The following is a 26,611-nucleotide window of genomic DNA, read 5'->3' as shown; positions in this document are numbered from 1 at the left end:
AGCATGTTTTGTCGATAAAATTTAAGAAATTTATCATATAATTTAAATTTACAATGCACAAAAATAATTAGTGGTTATGATGAACCAAATACCTCTATATAATATTTCCATTATATTAATGACATGACGTGTTTTTCCTCTTAAAAAGAAAAGAAAAGGGTGCCCATAAAACGCCACCGTTTTGAAAAAATTGCTGCGCACGGCAGTCCAATTCCAATATTGGGTTCATGTTAATTAACACTTGTATAAAAAATAATCCTCAATGTAATTATCGCATTAATCCCTTAATCGCCTGCTCACCGGAAACTTCCCACCGCTTCCGTAGATTTCGCTCTCTCTCTCTCTCTCTCTCTCTCTCTCCCTCTCCTCCATTTGCATAATTCGTAAATATTAATGTGGTGGAGATCAGCTTCCTTCATACTCGACAAACAGCGAGACGAAGCTGGGGGCACCGCCGCGCCTGAGAGCCGATACCTCTCTTCGCCCAACTACTCCTCCATGGCCGAAACCCTGCAGAACACTAGTCCCGACCCTAAAATTTCCGCCTACTACGAGACCAGGGCCGCCCACCACGGAGTGGTCACCAGTGACTGGCTCGCCCAGGCTCAGGCCGCCGTTGCCAGCCACCCCGACGATCTTCCGCCTGACTACCACACTAAGCCCCCTGATTCCGGCAAGCCCTTCAGCGTCATCGACGAGTTCAACAACTGGCGGAAGCAGCCCGATTTGGCTGAGGCCGTCGCTGCGATTCGGGCCCTGGCGTCGGTCATTCGATCTAGCCAGGCCACCACCATGATGGAGCTGGAAATAGAGCTCAAGAAGGCTTCCGACTCTCTTAAAGTAAAGTAGTTTTCATCATCTTCTTTCGTCGAATTCCTGCTTTTTAGTTACAAGACTGAATATGATATTGATTATGGTTATTTATTTTTCATTTTTTATTTTTTGATTCTTTTGTTGGGTAGCGTTGTTCCATGTGTTATTTGGAGCTCTTTTCGCTGCAAAATTTATGAATATATGCCTCCTAAATAGTGTACAGAGTTTAGGGACCATTCTTTCATTCTTAAAGTTGATTACCTGGGGCACCGTTCAGCTCTGTCTGTGATCTGTTGAGAAATGAATAGGGCAGCTCTTTGCTCGTTCTTTGATAAATGGAAACAAGTTGCATTTACTTGATTGCAAAGCAGTGTGTGGTTGAGGCTCGGCCTTTTTGCTTAGCCTGAGCAAAACTGGAAGTATGAATTAGGTAATTTTGGATAAATCTGTCTTTAAGCCTAAAATAACTTGGAATGAGACATTAAGGAAGAATTTAATAACCCTTAATTTAGTAGAGAAAAATGATCTTGATAAAATGAATTGGCAGAAAAAAATTTTATGTAACTGCCTCCACATAGTGAGACTAAAGACAGCTGCCTCATAATGCTGATCATTCTAAAATTGGAATTAATTTTGGGTTACCATTTCAAGTTCTATGTACTTTTTCCGAGTGTCATGCTCTTAGAGTCATGATTATGAATTTATGACACATAGTTTTGGTGTATAATTGTGACTTGAAGGGAACTTTGGTTTACTTGGATTTGATTATGTAGATATCATGGGGATGGTTTTGGTTTGTCACTATAACATGGTGGATCCGGATAGTACTTTTGGTTGCATTCTTGAACTTAAGATGTATGATCATTAGATCCCTTGGTGGTTACTTTTATGTGTATGAGAATGCTTCAGAGGCATTACTTTGGGGAAACACCAAGTGAGTGGCCTACCTTTTTCCATTATCTAATTAGGTACTAAGTGAGCTCCTTGAGAAGCATTCAGTGGTAGACTCTTGACATCCTCAAGGGGTATCTTGGGCTTCCTTGTGGGATTGGGAGTCCCATAGATGATCTATTTGAGAATGTGGTTGCACGATGCTCTCAGCTTGGAGGTTTGATGCCTGCCCCTTCTTGGCCATTGGCTATACTGTTGGGTGTTGTCAACCTAGATTTGGTTAAAGCATTGAGGGGTATTAATCCTTTTGTGTGTCTTGCTCGAGTAGTTTATGGTGTCGCTTATCTTAGCTCCAACTAGTGGGTGGTAAGTGATGGATGCTCTAACACGAGCTTGTACTTGGGAATAAGAGTTGCCCTCAGCGCTGATGGAATGTGAGCTTAGCTCCCATAACTTTTGAGTCTGGGTTCCTTAGTGAGGACCTCAATTGTACCAAAGACTTTTAAGCTGTGAGACTTGACCATTGGGTTAAACATTCAAGTGTTTCCTTGGATGAGAATGAGTACGGTTGGATTGGCTTGGTGTAGTCTTGTAGTTGCATAGGTATACCTCTTTGACACTCTAGACAAGGGTAATTCCTTTTGTCCTTGGGTATTTGCATGTCTGTGACAGTTGATATCAGAGTGGATCTCTCAATAGTGAACGAAAAATGAGATTAATACTGTGGGCTTTTACTCGATTGTGTTCAATTTGTAAGATTGAGTGGGGGAAGGATCAAGTTACCTTTGAGTGGGTGTTGGTCTCTTGCTACCCATTTGTCATGTGACTTGTTGCAATTAGTGAAGCCTTCAGTTGACTATCTTGTAAACATCAGGATGGTTGGTTGTTTCTTATACCCTCGATGAGGGATGAGGGTTGATTGAGGGGAACTAAGCTAAGGATTTAAGGCGGGTATTGAGGCCATACTTTGGGAATTGTCTTATTGTTGTTGACATTGGAGCTTGGATGTTTGTTTGATAAGACTTTGTGATTTCCTCATTCCACAGGTAGAGGTGATACTCTTAGATCTGATGGGAGTGGATGATTGTAGGAGTTTGGCCAAGGGTGTCATTCACTGAACTTAAAAAATTCAAACTCGTAGAGCGGTAGAGAGGTGATATTCTTTGATTTATGGGGAGGAATGAGTTGTGAACACCTTGGACAGATAGTCCTCAAGCCACACAAGTGGCTCTGTGTTGGCCATAGTGGTGATGTATATATAGTGGGGTATGGACTCAAAGGGAACCACAAATGTTGCTCAATACACTTCGTTGGAACCCGAAGATGTTCTTATAATTTGAGTTCCGATGGGAATTCAATTGAAGTTAGCATTTGTGGAATTGACGGGAGCGCTTTTCGTCGTTGGCCTTTCAGCCCTATTATAACCCATGCTGGTGGGCATTAATATGAGTTGCTATGGGGTTCCCCTCATAGTGATGTAGAGACTCCATACCTACAGACTTCATACTTTGGGGACTTGGCAATGCATGTAGAGAGACTCGGTCAGCCTTTCTTTTGTATTTTGCACGATGGAATTCCCTACATAATGGTCACTAACCATGGGAGATTGAAAAATTTTTGCTGAGAGCTTGTGATCAAATTCTCAATATGTTATCCTCAAAACTCAAAAGTAATGGGCAAGGCTGCACATAGGTGTTGTTAGAAGAGCTGCCAACTATCCTGTGGGCCAAGTACACAGCTAGCAAAACAACCACTAGGGAAGCACCTTTCAAATTGGCCTTTGGAGCAAAAATTGTCATCCTAGATTTAATTCATACCCATATGATAATCAATATTATAGAGAGGGCCAGAGAGATCTAGGCAACCCCTAGGAAATTCAAGCATAAGGGTTGGCAGGTGAAAGAATTTTGGTGATATGAGAGAATCCTCAAATTCAGAAATTCCAAAGTTGGGGTATTTGTGTGTCTGCGTGTGTGCATGCGCGAGATTCCATAGTTGGGGGGGAGGGAAGGAGAGGGCCAAAACTTAAGCATGGTTGGAGGTATTTAGAGAGGAGAGAAAAAATTGTGTACATTGTCATCCTATAACGAGAGAATACCAAAATAAAATCAAATGAGAAGGAGATAAATTGTTGGTTTGATGCAGTGGCAGCAATATGTGTTAAGCAGATAAGAAAGACATGCCACAAACGAAACGTGGTAGGGGCTTGAGCACCCTAGAAAAGGCTAAAGGTTTTGCAACTTCCCTTAATGAACTCCGATGAAAGCTCACCAAGCCAAGACTCTCTAGAATATTACATGGGTGAGATTGCTGGTAGACCCCACCATTTGCCTCCACAACTGATTTTGGTTGCCCACACTCTTAGTTTTACTTGTTTTAGTTGGTGTGGGCAAATTTTATATACTAGAGTAAAAATAGTAATGTTTTACACTCACATTTAGCTCCTTTTTGGATAACAATAAAAGAGTTCCCATGCACTAAGTTTAGGAAGTTGGAAAATTGGGCTCATAAGAAAGTAATGTTCAAGAAAAGAATACAAGTCAAATTTATTTTGAAAAAAGAAAGCATATAGTTAGGGATGTGTGATAGTGCTTGAAGTATAGTGCACTTAAAGAAATGAATGTACACAACCATATGTATGCTCGGTCATTTATGTGTAAAATAGAATAAACCTAATGCCAAATATGATAAAAGAATTATATTAAGGATAATATAATGATTGAAATAATTAAGTTGAAAGGCGCTGGTAATTGCAAAATATTAACTAAGAATTAAGTTAAATAATAACGATAGAATTAATATGAGTCAGGAGCATGTGAATATTGGTGATATCTTCATAATAACAAAAGAGAATTGAAAAACGTGTGCATACATTTAACTCGATTCTATTATTAACTTGTGTGATTAATCATAATGGATGGAATTTTTTATTTCTTTAAAGAAACAAATACATTTAATATTATTTTATTTATTTTTTTAATGCGACGATTGGAGGGGGGTGTATGCTGACCCTTACAGAAGCCTTTTTGATGCTAGGGTTTGGAGTTGGAGAGATGGAGGGTGGAGATTCTTCTAGTGTGAGATCTTCCTGCATGCTTTTTTTTTGTTTTTTTTGGGGGGGGGGGGGGGCAGGGGTTGGTTCCTGTTACATGTGGAGCTTGCTTCTTGTATGGTCTTGTGCAAGTTGGAGGCTCCACTTTACTTATAGGTCTCCCAACACACGAAGCCCCTTTTACTTGCAAGGATTTCAAAGCATAGGAGTTTCCCAATTTTGTGGGAGTTCCTCAGCATATAGGGCTCCTTAGCACAGAAGTTGCTGAGTGCATAAGTGTTTCTCAACATGTAGAGGCCTCATTCACATGGACAAGCTCCCTATTGCATGGGCCCTCCTCAATGGAAAAGTTTAGGGAAAAAAGGAGGGACTTGCATATGATTTTAATTGACTTGGAGAAAGCATATGATAGGTAGGGTACCTAGGGAAGTCCATTGTTGGGTTTTGGAGAAGAAGGGAGGATTCGGTAGATACTGATGTCATTTAGGATATGTATGATAGAGTAATAATCAATGTTAGGACTGGAGGAGGAGAGTCTAAAGAATTTCCAATCACAATATGGGTACATCAAGGTTCTATGTTGAGTTTGTATCTTTTTGCTTTAGTGATTGATGAATTAATCAGGAATATCCAAAAGTGATCTCATGGTGTATGTTGTTTGCAAATGATATTGCTCTAATGGAGTGGATTAAAATATAAGTTAGAACTATGGAGAAAAACTTTGGAGTCTAGAGGCTTTAGAATAAGTAGAAATAAGACAGAATATATGAAATATAACTTCAGCCATGCAAGGGGGAATATTGAAGATTAGATTAAAATTGATAATAAGGAAATTAAGAGCACTAATAGATTTTGATACCTTGACTCTATAATACAAGCAGAGAGAGATTGCAGAGGATGTAATACATAGAGTTAAAGTAGGTTGGATAAAATGGAGGAATGCTTCAAGCGTGCTATGTGATTGTAGAATACCTTTAAAATTAAAAACAAAGTTTAATAGGAAAGGTATAAGACCAGCCATGCTATATGGATTAGAATGCTGTGCAACTAAGAGAGAACATATCAAAAAAGTAAAAGGTGTAGAAATGTGAATGCTAAGGTGGATGAGTAGTGTAACTTTAAAGGATAAACTAAGAAATGAACATATTTGCAATAAGGTAGGTGTAGCACCAGTAGAAGATAAATAAGAGAGCGCGACTTAGTTTGGACATTTGAAAGGTTGGCCAAGTATTGCCCTAGTGAGGAAGAGTGATTTAGTTATTGTTAATGGTAGTAGATGGGGTAGAGGTAGATTTAAAATAATTTAGAATGAGGTAGTCAGAAAGGATCTAATAGATTTTAAGTGAGTGGAGGAAAATGCTTTGGATTGCGTGAATTGGCGTAAAAGGATTCACATAACCGACCTCACTAGTGGCACTTAAGGCTTGTAGTTGTTGTAAAGCAAGTTGGGTAAAATAGAACAAATATTTTGTGCATGTTGTGTGACCGTACAATATTCTTAAAATTGAAAGAAAAATTCTAAGACAGTTGTAAGACCAATTATGCTATATGAATTAGGGTCTTGAGCAAATAAGAAACACCATATCCAAAAAGTTAAAAAAAAAGAAAAAAAAAAGAAATTAGAATGTTAAGGTGGAGTAGTAGTATATGACTCTAAAAGATAAATTAAAAATGGATATTAGTGCTAAGTTAGGCATAGCACCTATAGAAGAAAAGAAAGGAGTGGGGACTGAGATGGTTTGTGCACATGCAACCTAGGCCAAATAATGCACCAGTGAGGAGTAGTGACCTAGTAAATGTTAGTGGTGGTATAAGGGGTTGAGGTGGGGGGCTAGACCTAGAATAAATTGGAGTGAGATGGTAAGGATTTAATAGCCTCCTATTTGTTGGAGAATATTGCCCAAGATTGTGTAAATCGGAGGAAGAAAAATCATGTACTTGAGGCCACCTAGATGGACTTAAGGCTTTGGTTGTGATTTTTGTTGTTTTTGGTACTCATCCTCTTAGCAAACTTTTGAATCATGTTGTCTCAATTTTGCTTCATTATAAATTTATAATGTGACCTAAAATAATTTGACATCTAATCGCTGTTGGTCTATGTGTTTTGGAGTCTAGTAATCAGGAACCGTATCCTTGTTATCAAGACCATGTTTATGTCATCATTCGATCTAGTCAGGATATTGCTTCAACATTGGCATTCCATGGCCCCTGGTCCCCATATTTTGCGCAACACTCATTCACAAGGCTGATGTTGTGCACGAATTGATTGATTTTCTAAGAATACTCTAGCAACACCATGGATGTCATGAAGGAACTCATAGAATGTGGCAGTTTCTGGTCAATTGTCTTAAATTCGAGAGGGTGACAGGCTGTACTCGCATCTGGTATGGTTAGGCAGCTTGGCCTCTCCTTGATTCATCATGGGAGCACTTATTTTTTATTTTTGAATTTTACTTGTAAAAGGGGGCACTTAAATAGTTGAATTTGGTGAGGAAAAAGAAAATCAAGTTCTCTAACCATGAACATTTGCTTGTAAATATGCAAGTTTAAGAATGTAGGTGATATCTAGGATGGAATTCTGGATTGTAGATCCAAAACAGATGATTAATGATTTGCTTGGTATACTAGTTTAATAAATTGATGTTTGTAAAATTTTTCTGAAAGAAACTTATGCATTTTCTGAAAGAAGCCTGTCAATTAGAAATAGTTAATTATTTGGTGACTAGAGAAGTCAATGTTGAATGACCAAGAAATAATTGGTGCAAAAGGTATAAGAGTGATATATTTGTAGGTCATGACGGTATTTGATTCAGTGAAATTTTTACAAAAGGGGATATATATATATATATATATATATATATATATGTTTGCATTGGAAAAGAAGGATTGTATATCTCAATTGAAGTGGTTAATCTTATGTGTGCATTTCAGTCATGGGATACAACTTCTATCTCTTTACAAAAGGGGATATATATATATATATATATGTTTGCATTGGAAAAGAAGGATAGGAGAGGTTATTTAAAAAAATTAGGACTTAAGTAAGATGTTTAAGAAGCTAATTCATTACCAAACCTGTATATCTCAATTGAAGTGGTTAATCTTATGTGTGCATTTCAGTCATGGGATACAACTTCTATCTCTTTGACAGCGGGTTGTGATTTGTTCATGCGTTATGTAACAAGGACTTCGGCTTTAGAATATGAGGACTTCAATTCTGCCAAGTCTCGCTTGATTGAACGTGCAGAAAAGTTTGGGGAGATATCTTATAAGGTATGTAAGCATGGCTTTTTGAGGGTTCCTCATCCAAGCTAGCACAAACAACTTCCCATTAAGCCCTCGTATTGCAGGCGCGCAGGATCATTGCAATGCTTAGCCAAGATTTTATATTTGATGGTTGTACTATTTTGGTCCATGGCTTCTCCAGAGTTGTTCTGGAAGTTTTGAGGACAGCATCACAAAACAAGAAACTCTTTCGGGTTTTTTGCACAGGTTTTGTTTTAAACACCTTGCCATTTTCATTTGGTTATTTTTGTCACTGGATTTAGTCAAGTTTTATAATTTTAAGAAGCAAAAATCAAGTTACTCAAACCATTTTATATAAAATGCTTAATCCTTCATGTAAAGTTTGCCTGAACGTACATTTATTTGATGACCTATTCTTGCTACATTGTCTAGGCAATCATCCTGTTACTAGCGAAGTCTAGAAGGCACATAACATGCCCTTTCACTAATCTATTTCTTATAGATTTTCAGATTTTATGCTTAATACTAAATTGTTAACTAATTCATTATCTTCCTAAAAAATGCGATTTGAATTGTTCTTTCCAAATAATAAAAAGTGTGAATCAGTGATTTTGGATGCGATTTTCAATGTTCCAATAAAATGTAAAATGCTTCGTGATGTCGTGATGTTGTGATGTCTTTTTCATTTATATAAATGCCTATCAGACAGTGTTGGATCCTAGATGAATGATCCAATTAAATCAGATAGTGAAGTGGAAATAGCAAAATATCATGATTTTAGTGATTTTCTATGACACAATGACATAATAATTGCCTCTTTTTTACATTTGTAGCAGAATTAGTTTGTAAATTTTGACTATATACACTAAACAAACCCTAACTTGCTGTAGTGTACGTTTCACATTCCATTTTCTTTCCATTTACGGATGTACCATAACAATCCATGTTCTTGGAAACCTTGGTTTTAGCTTTAGGAATTAGAGCATTGAGAGCACTGGATTTTTCGGTTGTGGATATGAGTTTAAATTTTTGTAAGTAGTATTATGGGATGTGCCTATTAAACAAGTAAACAAACATACATTTAAAATTCATCATGAATAACATGTAGAAACCTTCAAATAAAATATAGTGGGTTATTACTTATCAACAGGCTATCAATGCATGTGAAAAAACGTTAACAAAATAGATGAGCCCGCATATTAGATTAGGCACTTGAGGCTAGTACCCAGCATCTTAGAGCCTAGGTGGGCTACTTCCCAGCATCTCTGGGATGGCCTAGGTTAGTGTCTGCAGGGACTGGTATTAACATCCAAATTCACCTAGATTTGGAAGTGGCATAATCATTATAATTATATGAATGAATTTCCTGAAAATCAAATGCGTCATGTTGAATTTCTGAACTTTTTTGGGTTATGTGATGACCAATTATAGAAAGGTATATGGTCTCTTAATCTAGAGGAGAATTTTCATTTTGTGGGTCTGACATTTCCATTTGTCATCGGGTGTGTTGCAATTCCATTCGGAAACTGTGGCGACTATTTGCAGATTTCTGGATTACAGAAACATTCTTGCACTCATTATCTTTCTATATTGGACATTCAAATTTTCATGCTGTAAAATGCAGAGGGAAGGCCAGACAGGACGGGATTACGACTGTCTAATGAGCTGGCTAAGCTGGATGTTCCTGTGAAGCTCCTGATAGACTCTGCTGTGGCCTATTCCATGGGTGAGGTTGACATGGTGTTTGTTGGGGCGGATGGTGTGGTTGAAAGTGGGGGTGTAATTAACATGATGGGAACATACCAAATTGCATTGGTGGCTCACAGTATGAACAAACCAGTTTATGTGGCAGCCGAAAGCTACAAGGTTTGTCTAAAATGGAAAAGTAAATAAAAGAACTTGTAATGTCTGAATTTGATTTTTAGTTTCAACTTTCACTAAATAACCATCATACATTGGTATTTTGCTGTGCAGTTTGCTCGTCTGTACCCATTGGATCAGAAAGACATGGTCCCCGCATTGCGCCCCATTGGCTTTGGGGTGCCAATCCCTTCCAAGGTTGAGGTTGAAACATCTGCCCGGGATTATACGCCACCGCAATATCTTACTCTGCTATTTACTGATCTGGGTGTTCTAACACCATCAGTGGTCAGCGATGAACTCATTCAGCTGTACTTATAGTCATGGCTGGGACTAATTTTGTTTACTTTTTTCCAGCCAAACTTGTTATTAGACTTGCTTTTTGAGATAGATAGCTGATAACACTATATCTTGCTTGATGATGTTGTGTCTGATGCCCGTGAATGCAACTTGGCTACATATATCTTTTAAGAATTTGTACTATAATTTTAGAAGCGCCTCACTGTGTTCTACCTTTATTTTTTTTGGTAGTAGTGGAAAATGTGGTGTGTTACAACGCTTTCATATTGTGGTCTTTGGTTGCACCTGGCATCAAAGAGCGCATGCATTCATTTGACTCTTAGGTCCCTCTATCTTTCAAAGCAGTTTGATATCTCCTGCACAGTAGATTCCCATGTGCAACTTTGGTAGTCCTCTTAAAAGCAGTCTATTTTGCAATGTCAAGGTCATCTTGGTTGGCTGTGAACGAATCTCTGGCAATCAACCTGTACTATTATTCTTCCATTTCTGTATGGGGTTTGCCCTAGATGAGACCTGTATCAGCTGTTTTATTTGATGGCATCACATCCCTTAGCATCCACTTGGAATAGGTTGTTCACAATTGCCCTAGATGACGCCTGTGCACTTCATATGATCCCAACTTTTTTACTCTTAAAATTTGTGAGATTTTCGTGTTGGGTAAGCTACTAGCCTACTACAAACCACATTTGGTACAAAGGAAAGGAATGCAATCAAGTGTAGTGGAATCAAATTTATAACTTGATTTTGTTATGTTTCTCATTTAAATTTTTATTTCATTCCTTTCCTACTTCTATGTCATCTGCAAACCAAACATGATAGAAAAATTTATGGGATTCTTGTGTTGGGTAAGCTGGCTGAATCTTGTGGATATGAGGAGAGTCCCAATAACGGAATTATAATTGGCTCAAAAGGCAGCTGGGATGGGAATGGCTACTCACCCTTGGCCTTGGGGGTAGTGGAAAAGCTGGTGGAGCATGTGGTTTAGGACATAGCTGTTCTGTAACGTGAGTTGCCAAATCTTGTATTGAGAACGCGTGAACCTTTCATTTTTCCTTTGAATCAAATTCCTCTGGGCACCCAAACCGAATAAGCTATCCTCCTAATATATGCACCATTTGTCTCATGATCTTCTTATTTTATTTCTTGTTTACCTCCCAATTTCACTTCTTATTTTATCTTATAGGATTGTACATTCATGTCAACGCCCTTATTTCATATGCACTCATCTTTTGAACATGCTAATCTTTTAGCTGTCCAACAATTGGTATTACCAAGCATATATAAGGAGTTGTTATGTAATTGCTTGTTTTCAACCTGTCTGTATAAAAATTGAAATTCCTTGGCAACAAGATTTATGTTGGTGCTCATGGATCCATTATTCATGTTAGTGCCCGGGAATCGTAGATAAAAATATCAAGAAATTCATGTTTTCATAAGAAAATAAAAATATATATCAAATTTGCCAGCAAATTTTTTATTTTATAAATAATTAATATTTTTTTTCTTCATTTTTAATCATATAAAAATAAAAATTTATTTTTAATAAAATTTAATATAGAAGGATATAATGGAAAATAAGTTTTCTTTTTATTTTTCTTTTTTTTTTTCCTAAGTAAAATTTTTCATTTAAATGGACTCTATTATATATATATATATATATATATATATATATATATATATATATATATGTCAATTGCAAGAGCTCTTCCTTCAAACCCAAGGAAAGGAAAATGAAAAGGAAATTTATTTTTCATTATATTTCCTTTAATATGAATTAAAACTAAAAATGAAAGTTTGTTTTAATAGGATTAAAAATTAGAAAAATTCATATATTAATAGTTTTAAAATCAAAATTCTGTCCATGGATTTGATATATATATATTTTTTATTTATTTTTCTTAATTTCCTTGATAAACAAAAATGAAAATATGGATTCTTTGATATTCTCATTTTCTTTTCCTAATATTTTTTGAGTTTCAAATTGGGCCTTTAATTTTTTTTTTTTTCATGTTAATTATCAGGTTATACTTGACCTTCCTCTTTGGGGACGCTCAAACGAGAATCTTTTGAAAGAATCTAATGTACTACGTCAAATTAATGAGTAAAATTTTAATTTTTTTTTTTGCGGAACAAATTTTCATTTTAAATAATACTTGACATAGAGAAAAATTACATAATATAAATAACTTTTTTTAATTTTCCTTTCCTCAATATTAAAACGAAGCATTAGTGAAACTTCAAACTTCTTTCACTCTATTAGATGACTCAACTTTTTAAATGCAACTCACGTATACAGTACCAAAACATAGATGCATATAAATATAAAAACTAGGAACGCATTTATTTTTCTTACTTAGTAATTAGGACATATAGAAGTGGAGAGAGCGCGCACACACAGTATCATATCATCTCATATAATTAGAAGTTAGGCGTAGTTAATATTTGTGGGGAAGGAAGTGGCGTCTGAGGTCGGCAACATCAACCTGGTCAAAGTGAGACTCTGGAATCCAGTTCCCCGTCTTCGGATCTTTCATCCAACATTCCTTCTCTACACCACTCTTATTATTATCATTATTAGTAGTAGTAGTAGTAGTAGTAGTAGTAATTGCAGTTCTGTTAGTTTTGCTCTGCTCATGATGCTCACCATCATCATCATCACGATCATGAGCGCTGTCCCTCCTTTGGATGGAATGCATGTTGCTGCTGAGCTCCGTGGCCGACCCCTGTTGCTTGCTGCTGCTGAACCTTACTATTACATTCTCCTCCACTCCTCCTGATGCCCTTCGTCTGCAACACCTTCAAATTTATTAGTAATACAATATGTAATTAGAAAGAAAAAGTAGCAGTTAATTAATATACTGTCCATGTATTTATATAGTTAACGAGCTAGCAAGGAAGAAACTAGGACAAAAAAGAGACATGCACACAGAAACAGTTGAAGAAGAAATTAAGGAATTAATACAACCTGATGGGAAGGAGAAATGCGTTCATGGAATTCTTAGCAGCCATGGCATTGAGGGTTTCAATACTGATCGTGTACGTAGAAATGCTGAAGGGGTTTGATGGGTTTTATAGCAGAAGGGGAGAAATGAAGACGCAGTGGTCCAGTGCCAGCGATGATCGAGTAGTATATAAATTGAATTTAGTTCTGGATCAGAGTTCAAATCAATTAGGTATCTCTAAAATAAGATATTTCGGAAATGACAATAAATATCCCGCAAGAATATTTTTATTTTCTGATTTTCAAGACTCTCTTCGAGGGAGTGTCTGTTGGGTGTGTCAAAACTCAAAAGCTAACACTAAAAGGGTATGTGTGCTTATTATTGTGACTTCTATTTATTTTTTTTGAGTACTTAATTAGGTAGTGGTATTGGAATATGGCTAGACTTTATTTTGATGTGCCCTAATGTATGGGGAAGAATTTTTTTTTTTAGTCGGTAGGCCTTAGAATTCGATTTGTATTAAATTTAGATAAAATGTAATATAAAATTATATTAAAATTTGTCTAAATCTAACTACAGTTCAAATCTGAGGCGCGAAATCCATACTCTCAAATGTAGGGTAAATTTTTTTTTTGAGAATATTTTTAGGGGTCAACTTTTCTTTAAAAAATAATAAATTTTACTTTTCTTTTAAAAATAATCATCTGTTTAGTTCTAATTTAGCAAACTTTAATTGTCTTGTCCTTTTTAAAAATAATTACTTGTACTTTAGAATAAAAAAATTGTATACTTAGTTCCGTTTAAAAATTTTAATTGTCTTGTCAAAAAACCCAAATTTAAAAGTCCTTATCCAGTTTGACAATCTAAATTTTTATCCCAAAATTATAGTTATCAGTTTAGGATTGAGGTAAAATAAAATTTTGGTCAACATAAATTTAGTCAGTAATTAGACAGTATGCAATTTACTCCAGTTTTTGTTTTTGATTTTTTGGAAGTTTAGGGGATGAGTAATTTTTTTTATTTATTATTTTTTGATCAATTAAAATTCATACTCAACTTGTACAACACAATGAGAGGATGAGATAAGTTCTGTCATTGTATAGTAGGATGTCTCCCAGAAGACAGAAATGTTGTGTGTTGAGAAAGTAAAAAACACTAGTTAAAAACCATTCTTTCTTTCCTATTTAGGTTCTCTGATATTTATTCATTTATAAGTTATTACCAAAAAAAAAAAAAAAAAATTAACTCCTTTTTTCTATAAGAAATATATTAAAAACTTTATTTTTATTAAGGTCCTGTTTGGAACTCAGAAAAATATTAAGAAAGGAAAATATTAATGAATTCTCATTTTCATGTTTGATTATCATGAAAAATGAGAAAAATAATAAAAAATATATATAATAAAAATTCATGTTCCAAACACAATATAAGAGTTGGACAGTCAGGAATTCCCAATGAAACTGGCATTTAGGAGATTGGTTCATGATGAAACAACAAACAGAAAGAAATGAAAATGAAAAATTATGATTGAATTCTCTGCACACATATTATATTGATACAACTGCAATTTATATACAACAAAACCAAAATATTCTTTACAATAGATTTCACCACAGCAAATGAAATCAGTTAATCGTCCCAGCCGAGAGTATGTTATGACAACCCGAATAAAAATTGAATTTGAATAATTAAGAGGGAGAGAAAATAGGAACAGAAACAGAAGGAGACCGTACACTTCGTCGACGAATGCAGAGCGTTCTGCGTTCGTTGACGACATTGTAATTTTGGAAAATGTAAATAAATTCAAGAAATTGCCAGGATTCGTCGATGAATACAGGGCCTCGTCGACGAGTGCATAAGAAAATTCGTCGACGAATACAGGACTTCGTCAACGAGAAAATACCGAGCGGGGTTTTTGGCCGCTCTAAATTTCATCGACGAATGCAGGGTCTCATTGACGAATTTAATGAAGGACTTGTCGACGAGGTGACGTGGCTCGTCGACGAATCCTTTACTCTATAAATATCAAAATTCGGATTTAAACTTCATTATTAAGCAAGCTTCACTCCTCTCTCTCCTCCCTTCGGTTTTCTCTCTCTCTCTCTCTCTCTCTTTGATTTCGGGCTAAATTTTTGCCGGATCGACAATTTGAAGCCACCACGACACTCCTGGGGAAGTTCTCTCCAAATTTGCTGGAGCGGATCGTTGGTGAAAGTAAGTTGGAAATCATCCCTGAGTTGAGGTAAGACTTTTTAAGCCGTATTTGGTCTTGCGATAGTTATAGGAAATGATGTATACATGGAAATACTAAAGTTTAATACTAGGAATTTTCAATTTCACGGTATTGGTCAGGAAGTCCTATGGGAGTTAGATTAGATTGTTTTGGAGGCTTTCTTGGTAGCCAGGTAAGGGGATAAACTAAGCTAGTATTTGTTGAAATTATGTATACTACTATAACATCTGGTTTCAGAAAAAGTAAATATGTGTATATGTATATATGATTTTTATTTGGGGAATTATTGTTAAAATGATGATATATATTGAATATGGAAAATCTGTTTAGTGTGGCATAAGTATAGAATGCTATGAAATACTGTTTCTGGAATTGTGTTTATGATACGGATTTTTATAATGGGGAAAACCGGCGTACGGGCCATGCTATGATGTGATTTGCCAGCGTACGAGCTGTGCTATGATATGTTTGCTGGCATACGAGCTGTGCTATGATGTGATTTGCCAGCGTACGGGTTGTACTATGGTTTGCCGGCGTATGAGTCGTGCTATGATAAAATGTGCAATACTGGCGTACGGGCTGATGATTTTCATGATACACACTTATATGCAAAATGATATGATTAATGTGAAAATAAATGATATGAGACAATTTTTAGTATATGTTATATGGTATCCGAACCTGGTTGGCTTGGTCTAGGCTAGTACTTGCACGGTACCGTTGCTATGTGTCCATAGTCTTCGTGATCATGATATTTGTGTTAACACCGCTGTACGGAGTGGTGTGAGATTGGATGGTCGATGTGACTTTTAAGAAGAGTGTGTGGTCGCCTCTGGTGTACGGACCAAGTCAGGCAGGCCCATCGGACTTACAGACTGTATGTTTGACTTGGCAGTGGTCGGTCAATCATTGTCAGGTCCCGCCTTCGGGCCACACAATCCAGTCATGTAGGGGTAATACATGACAACAGCCAACTAACCTACTAGGATTGTTTTTATGTTATTATTATTATATGAGATGAAATATGCTTATGAAAATGCTATATGTTCTGCCATGGTTTAATATGTATGTGTTTTTCCCAGATTTGACAAAACAGTTATGGGATATGTTCTGTATGGGATATGTATAACACAGTTTACTTATGTTGCCACACACTAGTATTAGTTTATTTCCCTTACTGAGAGGTGTCTCACCCCTAAATTTATAAACTTTTCAGGAGCCCCAGATAGAAAAGCAGGAAAAACCCCGCTGAACTGAGTTGTTTGTCTGCCCTCTGTGAAGGGTAAGTTTTGTAGAGACAGTTAGATTTTAGGGAAATGTCCCTAGACCTTATTTTTGGGTTGTATATATATGAAAATACTGTGGATATAATGACTCTAATATTTGTAATAATATGATGGATGTTTGTATTTACAACATTGTGAATATATGTTTCTTGCTGTTTAGGCTTCTGTGTTGTGCTCTGATTTATCCCTGATACCTATGGGTTCAGGTGTATTATGACCTACTGAGCTGGAAATTGTGATATTGAATATATATATATAAAATGTGGAAATTAAGCAGGTCATCACATATGTAGTCTAGAGGGGGGGGGGGGTTTTGAATAGGCTATTTTCGCGGAATGTGTATTTTTCTACAAAATAGAATGTTTGACAAGATACAAGTAATTATATCACAATATATGAAATATAAATCATACACAAGACATAAATAAAAGAGTGAAGGGAGAGAAAACTTAATACTAGAGATTTAACGTGGTTCAGCACCAAACCTATGTCCACGCCTTAGCACCAAGTTAAGGATTCCACAATCCACTATGAGTACTCTTTTACCAGCGGGGCAAGCCTTACAACTCGGGTACCAAACCCTAGACTCGACAACAAATTCCTGTCGCGCTCACTAAGAGCCTTCACTTCGGTTCACAATGAACTTTCACCAAACAGTTCACAAAGAACCTTACAAGCAACCTTACAAGAAGATGGAAATACAACAAAATGCTCTTCAAATGAGCAAATATAAATTACAACCCAAACCTCACACTATTCTCTCAAGAATTGAATCAAATACAATAAGTGAGCAAGAGAGAATGAACACATGTAATAAAGAACTAATATGCAGAGTGTTAGGTTTTATATAAAATGATGTTTTTCACTAAGAATGATCAAAGACCTTCAAAACTATGTTAATATAACCCCAAAAGCCAAAGGAGCCGTTAACTAGTCATTGGGGGAAAGAAAAAATATTTTATTTGGTAAACTAACTGTTTTCCACTCGTTGGGCCAGTTCTGCCCATTGGACTCGTCAACTAGTCCCCTGCACTTGTCGATTAGTGTCAACTAGTCACTCTTCGACGAATCCCCTGTTCTTGTCGACGAGTGCTATGAATTAGAAAAAGTCATCAACGTGAAAGTTGTGGGTTTTTTTTTCTTAACTTTCCAGGGACAACAAGATCGTCCTTTTTGGACTTTTCTAGCAAAAATGATGTCCTAAATATCGAAGGATGTTCAGAACTCAAGGCTGCACTATGTCAGTTGACGATTACTCTGTTTTTCCTTATAAAAAAACCTTTTAATGACTTAAAACATTTCTTGGACAAAATATAAGAAAGATATAAAGTCTAATGAAGTTCAAAACTTGTCCAAGTGAACTTTTCCTCAAATATAAGATATCTTGATTTATGAAAACACAATTGAAAGATCATTTGATATCTTATATACTTAGAATGTTCTTTTACAAAAATATACTTAACTTTCTTAAAACTTTAGGACATTAAACATGCTTTGACGAAATCGGGACCAAGTATAAAAATGTTCTTAAAATTAGGATGTTAAAAACTTGTCCCTTTGAAAACATATTTTGAGTAGATTGTTTTTAACAAATTCTTTGAATTTAACTTTGAAAACCATAAATGTGAGTTTGTGGCTTTTAGTATAATCCTATAAACTCAAGTATCCTAGTACGCATGCATTGGCTCAAACCTTACTCAGGAATTATGCAAAAACAAAATACAAGAGTTACAACAAGTTCCTACCACACACAACCCTTATTACAAATAATTCAATGATGAAACTTTCATCGGTTGTGCTTGGGTTCATCCGAGTACGCGACCTTTTGATCTTTCCTACTTCAATCGTTAACTCGGTCCAATCTTTGCCTTTGATCCAGTACTTCGTGAATGTGTCACTTGTACCTGTACTAAGATAATCTACAAAGATGGAAGACACTAGGAACAACAAGGAGGTTAATATCATCAAAACACAATAAGCCATGATAGTGTGGCCATCAAAGTTAACAAAATCTCTACACGTGTATAACTAAAAATTATTCTTGAATACTCTGGCTTGGCACATTTTCAGTATTTCCAGATGAGGTGTCCATTAAGAGCAGATCCAATGTGGCAAAGGTAGTGCTAATACTCCCCTACAAGCCAAGCATGTTTGGAAAAATAGTGAGGCTCGATCTAAGTGTTGAAAATCTGGAAATAGACAATGATGGGGATCAACATGCCCTACCTATGTCATTTTCATATGTTGCGACACGTGGACGGCCTCCCGATGTCCACTCCTTTGCTGACATGGTGACACATGAACGACCTCTAGATGTCCACTTTAGTTCATAACTATTTTCTAGGAACCCATGAATTGATGTGCAAATTTCTTTATCAAATCCTTCCTATATTCAAAAAGTTTGAACACAAAAGTTGTGGGAAATTTTGTTAGCTTTCTTTTGATACCAAGATCTCTTTATTTGGAGCTCTATAGAAAAATTTGTGCCTCAAATACTAAAGGGTGTTCGCGGCTGAAATTGTCCATCCATCAGTAGTTTGCAGATTTTCCTGAAAGTCTCAACCAAGGCGCGACCAGGACACTATGAGGTGCAACCAGGTCACCCACACACTGAAAAATTCTTGAGAACTTCTAACAGGAGCGCGACCAGGAGCCTTGGGGGTGCGACCTAGTCGAAAATACTGTCATCTGGACACCAAAATAAGCGAGCTCGAGTCCCACATGGCCCCACACGGATTAAGCTTCTTTTTGACTTTTATTTAAAATGTAATATTGCAAGAAAACTTGCTTCCATGTGCTTAGTAACTTGTTAGAGTCCTTAATGTGTCTTAGTAAGTTGTGTGTCTAGTAAGTTGCTATATTTATTTCCTTTGTCTCCCATGCTTGTATGAGAAGTACAAGTGTTTTTATCGCCTTGCCTCCCCCTCTCCTATGTTAGCTTATATATTCTCATTGTAAGACTTGGAAAAGTAGTTAAGTTGATATTGATATTGAATTGAAAAGGGTTTTCCTTTGTTGAAGCTTGTTTAAGCTTTGTCCAATCGTTTCGATTGTGTAGTGAGAGGCTACGTCATTCTCTTCAGAGATCAGGTGGTGAGAGACCACCATCCTATCCAATGTCTCCATTTCCACCTATCCCTTTTTCCCTCACTCGACCACCACCCAAACAACACCCACACAGCCACATCACAGCATACACCCACAGCTATCTATCCTTCACTCCACTATTGCATTAGTCTTGGTAATTTGAAGCTTGATAAAAGAACCTACAGTGTGATCCAACTGTGTGTTGAGCAACGTCTAGCATCCATTGAATCTCTTGGTAAATCAGTTTCTATTTGAACCGTTACTAAATCTTGTTAAAGCCTTATCTTCAATTTCTGAAATTTCATATTTGATAAGCCTTTATATCCATAGACTTCAATATTTCTTCTTGCTAGCTTGAAATCAATTGTGGAATATTGTTGTGCTAAACTTAGCATTTTATTCTTGAAATATTGAAATTACATCTTTGCTACATCTAGCTTAACACCTTTGTGAAAGAACCAATTGGGACTAATTTCTGGACAGCATCATACACCCTTTAAAAATCCCAAAACATGTGAAATGTCCTCTGATTTATTATGTTTATGTGTGGATAATTAAATTCTTAATTTAAAGTGTATTGAGTGTACGTGTTTGTGAGGGTTGAACCGTAGGACTAGGCCACCCTTACCCGTCCTACATCAGACAAGGGCTTGGTAAATATATCAGCAAGTTGATCCTTACTTGAGAGAAGAAACTTGAAGAGCTTTAGCTTGAATTCGATCCCGTACAAAATTATATTCAATATCCACATGTTTGATACGAGAGTGTAGCACATGATTCATAAATAGGTAAGTTGCTACCAGATTATCCCAATAAAGAGTAGGGGGCTTTGATAAGAAAATTCCCAATTCTGATAAGAGAGATTGAAGCCATAACAACTCACACGTGGCATGAGTAAGGGCCTTATACTCTGCCTACGTACTCGATCTGGTTATAGTAGATTGTTTCTTGGAGCTCCATGAGACCAAGTTTTTCCTGAAAAATACACAATGGCCACCAGTTGACTTTCTGTCATCGGGGCACCCTGCCCAGTCTGCATCGGAGTATGCAGCCAGACATGGAGTAGAAGATGATTGCAGAAATAAACCATAATGAAGTGTATGCTTTAAGTAGCGTAAAATATGCTAACTTAACACTCCGCTAATGAGATAAGCATGGAGCATGCATGAACTAACAAACACGGTTGATAGAGAAAGCAAGATCTAGCCTGGTGAAGAGCAAGTAATGCAAACTGCCCATTACACTTCGATATAAGGTAGGATCTTCCACAGAGGTAGAGTCAAAAGTAGACAACTTAGTGGAAGGAGACATAGGGCTGTTAACTGGCTTACAGTTCAACATGTTTGTCTTCTTGAGCAAATCCAAAATATATTTCCTTTGAGAAATCACTAGTCCAGCAGAATCACGACGACATTCAAGACCCAAGAAATAGTGTAAATCCCCCATATCCTTAAGGGGAAAATCAGTGTGTAAAACATAAATAAGATGAGCTAAAACACTCGGACTAGAACCAGTAAGCACTATGTCATCCACATAGACTAGAAAATATACAACCATAGATTGATGTTGATAAATGAATAGTGAGGTCTTTGATTTTGAAATAGTAAAACCCAACTATAGTAGCCGAGAGCTGAGTCGCGCATACTAGGTCCGTGGAGCTTGGATATGGCCATATAAAGCTCGATTAAGCTTGCAGACATAGTGAGGAAATTGAGGGTGTATAAACCAGGTGGCCGAGTCATAAAAACATGTTCATCAAGAGTCCCATGCAAAAAGGCATTTTGGACATCCAACTAATCGGCCAACTAGAAGGGACTGCAATGGAGAGAATTAACTTGATGGAAGTTGGCTTGATCAGAGGGCTAAACGTTTCATTGTAGTCTAAGCCTTCAAGTTGGCTGTAGCCCTTAGCAATGAGCCGCGCCTTTCGTCGTTCGATGGAACCATTGGACAGGTGCTTGGTCTTAAAAATCCATCGAAAGCTACTTAGATTTTGATTAGGGGCAAGAGGAACCAGAGACCAAGTATTGGTGGACATAAGAGCATCAAACTCTAGCTGCATCGCACGCCTACGCCTCTATTCGGGAAATTTAGAGGCTTGAGTAACAAAGGAGGGTTCCTCTGGAACTGCAAAGGAAGTGGCATAGGCGCGAGGCAGAGGCCATGAAACAATGTCATCAATTTGTATTTTGGGGCAAGTTTTCTTGGCTTTGGCTCTGGTTTGCATGGGATGAATGGAGGTGGAAGAAATTTCAAAGGAGAGAGGTGTCATGAAGGGGAAAGAGGATGCTAGAGAAGAAGAATCTAAGGGTGCCCTAGAAGAGGTAATATATGGGCTTGATGAAGGAGAGGATTCAGGTAAGACTAAAGGAAGGTGGGCTTGGCTAGGAGTAGAAGAATGAGATGGTGACGGAAATAAGTTGGGATTTGGAGATAGGCTAGGTCGAGTAGAGAGTTGGTTAGGAAAATAGGAAGGCTCGGGAGATTGAGAGGGAGAAAGGAAGTATAAATGAACGTAGGATGGGTTGGGTCGAGATGGACAGGTTGGAGATGGCCTTGAAATGGAAGCAGAAAATGGAAAGTTAGTTTCATAAAACAAGACATCCCTGAACATGGAAGCACATATAGCCATGGTGAGAAGAACTATATCCAAGAAATACACACTAGAGAGACCTGAAATTCATTTTGTGATTATTATATGGCCTAAGATTAGGCCATCATAGGCAACCAAAAGTTTTTAGAAACATGTAATTTGGTTTTTGGTGAAAAAGAACTTCAAATGGTGATTTGTGATGTAAAGTGGGAGTAGGAAGTCAGTTGATTAAGAAAACAATAGTGACCTGTTTCCATAATATGTCTGTGTTTTCTTTTGACTGAAACATTTTGTGAGTGAGCATTTGGGCAAGAAATGTGATGAAAAATACCAAAAGAATGCAACACTTTATTAAGAGATTTAAATTTTCTACCCCAATATGATTGTAAGGGACGAATTTTTTTTATTAAAAAGTGTTTCTACATGACCCTTGAAAGATTGAAAAATTGAGACTACATCAGATTTACATCTCAACGGAAAAAACCAAGTAAACCTACTGTAGTCATCAACAAAGGAAAGATAATATCTAAAACCACCACGGGAAAGCATTGGAGCAAGACCCCAGATGTCTGAAAATACAAGATGAAGAGGAGCAAGAGAACAATAGGAGGATCGTCTGTGATTCCCCGATTTTTTCATACCATCTTTTTTAAAAATCATCAATAATAATTAAATCATACACATCAAACGTCACATCAACCACGTCAACAACTCTGATACCAATCATATGACTAGACCTGCATTGGGTACCGGGTAAATGGGTATTTTACTTATATTAACCTAACAATGGAAGACATAATGTACGTACCATCCAGAATACAATATCCAGAGTATCAATATCCATATACATACATTTCTATCTCATACCCAAAAACAATACAACCCTAGGAAAATAACACCTCCCTAGTCCAAAAACTCACCCCGTATATCAGGGTCCCAGCTCCCTACTATCTCGGAGCTCTATCACCTAGTCTGTCTTCGTTCCCTAAAAAATTTAGATAATTTGGCTAAGACACATTTTAGTAAGACGGAATAAATTATTTACAGTGTGTGACAATATGAGTTCAGTTATAACACATTTTACTTTTCAAATCATCAATTCATCTGAGAAAATACACTGATATATTTGCTCATAATCATATAGTTATAAAACACAAGTTTTTATAAGTTTTAAAACCATTTCTCAAGTTCATTCATATACAATCCATATTTACTAGCGAAGTTTCTAAGGATAGGGGAGATTGCACGCCCATACATGCAGCTCCCCTCTACTCTGATATTGTTTGTAATCTTACCCGATTAACTCGGGTTCAGCTACAACTGATACTCATCAGGGCATTCACCTTACTCAGTAAGCCCTCAGGCAGAGAGTTTTACTTCACCTTAATTATTTATATTATTAACTCACACATATCCATTTCACTATCCAGCATATGAGTATCCTTAGTACCCAGTACCAATATCGCATCTGTAATTCATGGCTGCCCTAAGGATCTCTTTTGCATACCATGCTTCCCCCCATGGTCAGGGTTGTGCAGCCTGAAGGCTATATCTAACCGCGTTGGCCGACCCGGTTAGATCAAATATCATATCATATATCCCACGTCTGTAGTACGACTGGCCGGCCTATAGCCCTGATCCGGACTCAGGGGACACAACAACTCTACTAAACAATTTAATCTACTGCCGTGCCACATGCTCCAAGAGTTTGTTTGGTTGCACTATCACCACTAGCAATGATATTGTGCTCAATATCACAACCCATCATTAGGGTTTCCATAAACATCCGTCAGGGTTATCATTACCACATATCCGCAATCATTATACAGTATTGATATTTCATCATTTATTTTTCAATGATCCCATTGTAACTTTCGCACTTTGCAATGTTCACATTTTCCAGAATTTACAATCAGTAGTCTCAATTTAATCATCACATTTCAATTTCCATATTACAGTATTTACGTTGCATTATTTACCCTTCTTTGTTCATGTTTTAATATTCACAATTAACCTCATATCAGTATATTTTAATTCATCTCAATAAAAATATTTTCATCATTTTCTGTACACATTTCATCATCTCATAATAGTATATATCATGTTTCACGTATTTCAACATTTCTCAATAAAACATATCTTCATTTCATAATCATTTTCTCGTAAACATATCAATATTTCACATATCAGTACTTCTCAGGAAATACTCATTAATATTTATCACTTTTCATCACTTCTTGTATTTCAAAAATCAAAACACCACAATTCAATATAAATCACATGCCACACAACTTTATCTAATATTCATATCATAATAATTTTAGGCAAAATATCATATACTCATTTCCACGTATTAACTAAAACAATAGTTCTCAAAATAACTATAATAATTTATTCCTCTTATCTGGTTTCCTGAATTACGCCTGCATGGATCCCGAAATTATACCCGCAACGCTCACCCAAATCCTAAATTCAATAACCCTAGTTCAACTCCAGGATGCCTTCCAAATCTACATTAATTAAATAACAATTAATCTCTAAATAACCTCCTTATTATAGTTTTGGGGCTATACCTACGACGACCTCACGAGAAATCCGCTCCGCTATACTTGTGAGAATCATCCCTAGATTCTTGTGATGGTGACCGATCATCAATTTGGCTTAAGATTTAAGAAAAATTAAGGTAAGATTGAGAATTTACCTTACCTAGGAGATATGCCTACGTCGCTCTTACGACAAATTCATTTTGGTAGAAATGTCAGTGGCGGAGAATGGAGTCCACAGATATTTTTCGACTTTCGATCGTTTGGTCGAAAAAATTGAAAAGAGAGAGGAGAGGAGAGACGAGGAGAGAGACGGAGACGCTCGGCCTTGGGGGGCGCAGCTCTTCAAGAAATGAAAAGGATCTGATCCTTCAAGATTCCTTCCTTACTTATATTATATTAATATATTAATATGTTATATTACTTAATTCATAATTCTTATTATTATAATATTATTTGTTTAATTAATTTAATTTTTATATATATATTTGGAACCACTGCATCCTCCTATAATAATTATTTTTGGTGCATTAGATCAATCGTATGGGAGTTGATGGAGTTTAGCCTTGCAACACGAGGAGCATAGACCTAAGGAGGTGGAAGACGGAGACTTGTGAAATTATTTTGTCAACTAGTTGCATGGAGGGATGACCAAGCCAAATATGAGGAGACTCATTCACCAACATAAGCTTAGGAGATGGAGAAGTTTGTGGAAATACATACACGTCATCTTTAGTAGGACCTTGGAGAAGAATTTTCTGAGTTTGGGAATCCTTTTCACATAAAAAGAAGAGTGGAATTCAAAATAAACCTTCACACAACTGCCGGACAGGAATTAAATTCTTAGAAATTAAAGGGACATGATAGAGTTTAGTGAGAAGAAGATTGCCATGAGTAGAAGAGATGATGGAGCTGCCAACATGATGTATAGGAAGGGAAGTACCGTCACCTACACGAATTTGTTCATCACCCTTGTACTCAGAAGTATTAAGTGAGATGTTAGAAAAATCATGAGTGAAGTGGTGAGTATTGACTAAATCACGGTATCAGTTAGTGTCTGCGGGAATGGAAGGAGATTTAGGGTAATGTGGTCCTGAAGTGAAATGAGCCGAGAGGGAAGGTGGCGGAGGGGATTGAAAGCTAAAATTGAACCTGTGATAGCAAGTGTTGGCTGTATGGCCTTGCTTATGACACACTTTACAGGTGGGCCGGTTCGGTGGAAAGAAGGGTGGGGAGGAGGAGAAACCACGACCACCATTTCTGTCGCAACCACCACACCCTCTGAACCTTCCCCTGCCATGAGAGAAACCACGTCCTCAGGAGGAATTGCTGCCAGATTGTTTCAGAGTGGTATTATTCGAGAATTCAGGAGCTGCTGTAAGACCAGTAATTTGATGAGTTAATCTGGACTCATGAGTGAGGAGATGATTGTAGACTTGGGCTGGAGTGAAGGGATCCACGCGAGTAGTAAAAGAAGTAACCACTGAATCATAGTATGAGCCTAAGCTAGCCGAAAGGAAAGAGATGAATTCAGAAGATGATAATGTTTTACCAGCCAGAGCACTTGGAGGAGCTTTGCACCTCAATAGTAATCAACAATAGAGTTCTAACCCTTTTTGAGGGTGGAAAGTTGCAGCAGCACTTGCATGATATGCGCTTGCGATTTTGCAGCAAATAATGCTTCGAGAATAGTACATACTTCACGAGAAGACGATGCCTTTAGAACATGAGCAATCAAAGTTTCAGAGAGAGAGGATACGAGGAC

General features: G+C 36.9%; 2 protein-coding genes across 2 annotated transcripts; one reads left to right on the top strand and one right to left on the bottom strand.

The window, feature by feature from the left end:
* The first annotated feature begins 249 nt into the window (after positions 1 to 249).
* Positions 250 to 10,356, top strand: LOC131167132 (uncharacterized). The gene is made up of 5 exons (XM_058125959.1): positions 250 to 840; positions 7,877 to 8,029; positions 8,107 to 8,248; positions 9,627 to 9,868; positions 9,977 to 10,356. Exons 1-5 carry the CDS (start codon positions 394 to 396, stop codon positions 10,181 to 10,183), a joined length of 1,191 nt encoding a protein of 396 aa, XP_057981942.1. The 5' UTR covers positions 250 to 393; the 3' UTR covers positions 10,184 to 10,356.
* A 2,038-nt stretch (positions 10,357 to 12,394) lies between these two features.
* Positions 12,395 to 13,198, bottom strand: LOC131167131 (uncharacterized). Its single transcript, XM_058125958.1, has 2 exons — positions 13,128 to 13,198; positions 12,395 to 12,949 (listed from the first exon to the last, which is right to left on the bottom strand). The coding sequence occupies exons 1-2, from the start codon at positions 13,169 to 13,171 to the stop codon at positions 12,598 to 12,600; spliced, it is 396 nt and encodes a 131-aa protein (XP_057981941.1). The 5' UTR covers positions 13,172 to 13,198; the 3' UTR covers positions 12,395 to 12,597.
* Between the last annotated feature and the right edge of the window lie 13,413 nt (positions 13,199 to 26,611).

The sequence above is a fragment of the Malania oleifera genome, chromosome 10, assembly GCF_029873635.1.
Source record: "Malania oleifera isolate guangnan ecotype guangnan chromosome 10, ASM2987363v1, whole genome shotgun sequence".
Classification (NCBI taxonomy): Eukaryota; Viridiplantae; Streptophyta; class Magnoliopsida; order Santalales; family Ximeniaceae; genus Malania; species Malania oleifera.
This window is presented reverse-complemented; position numbering and strand designations above follow the sequence as displayed.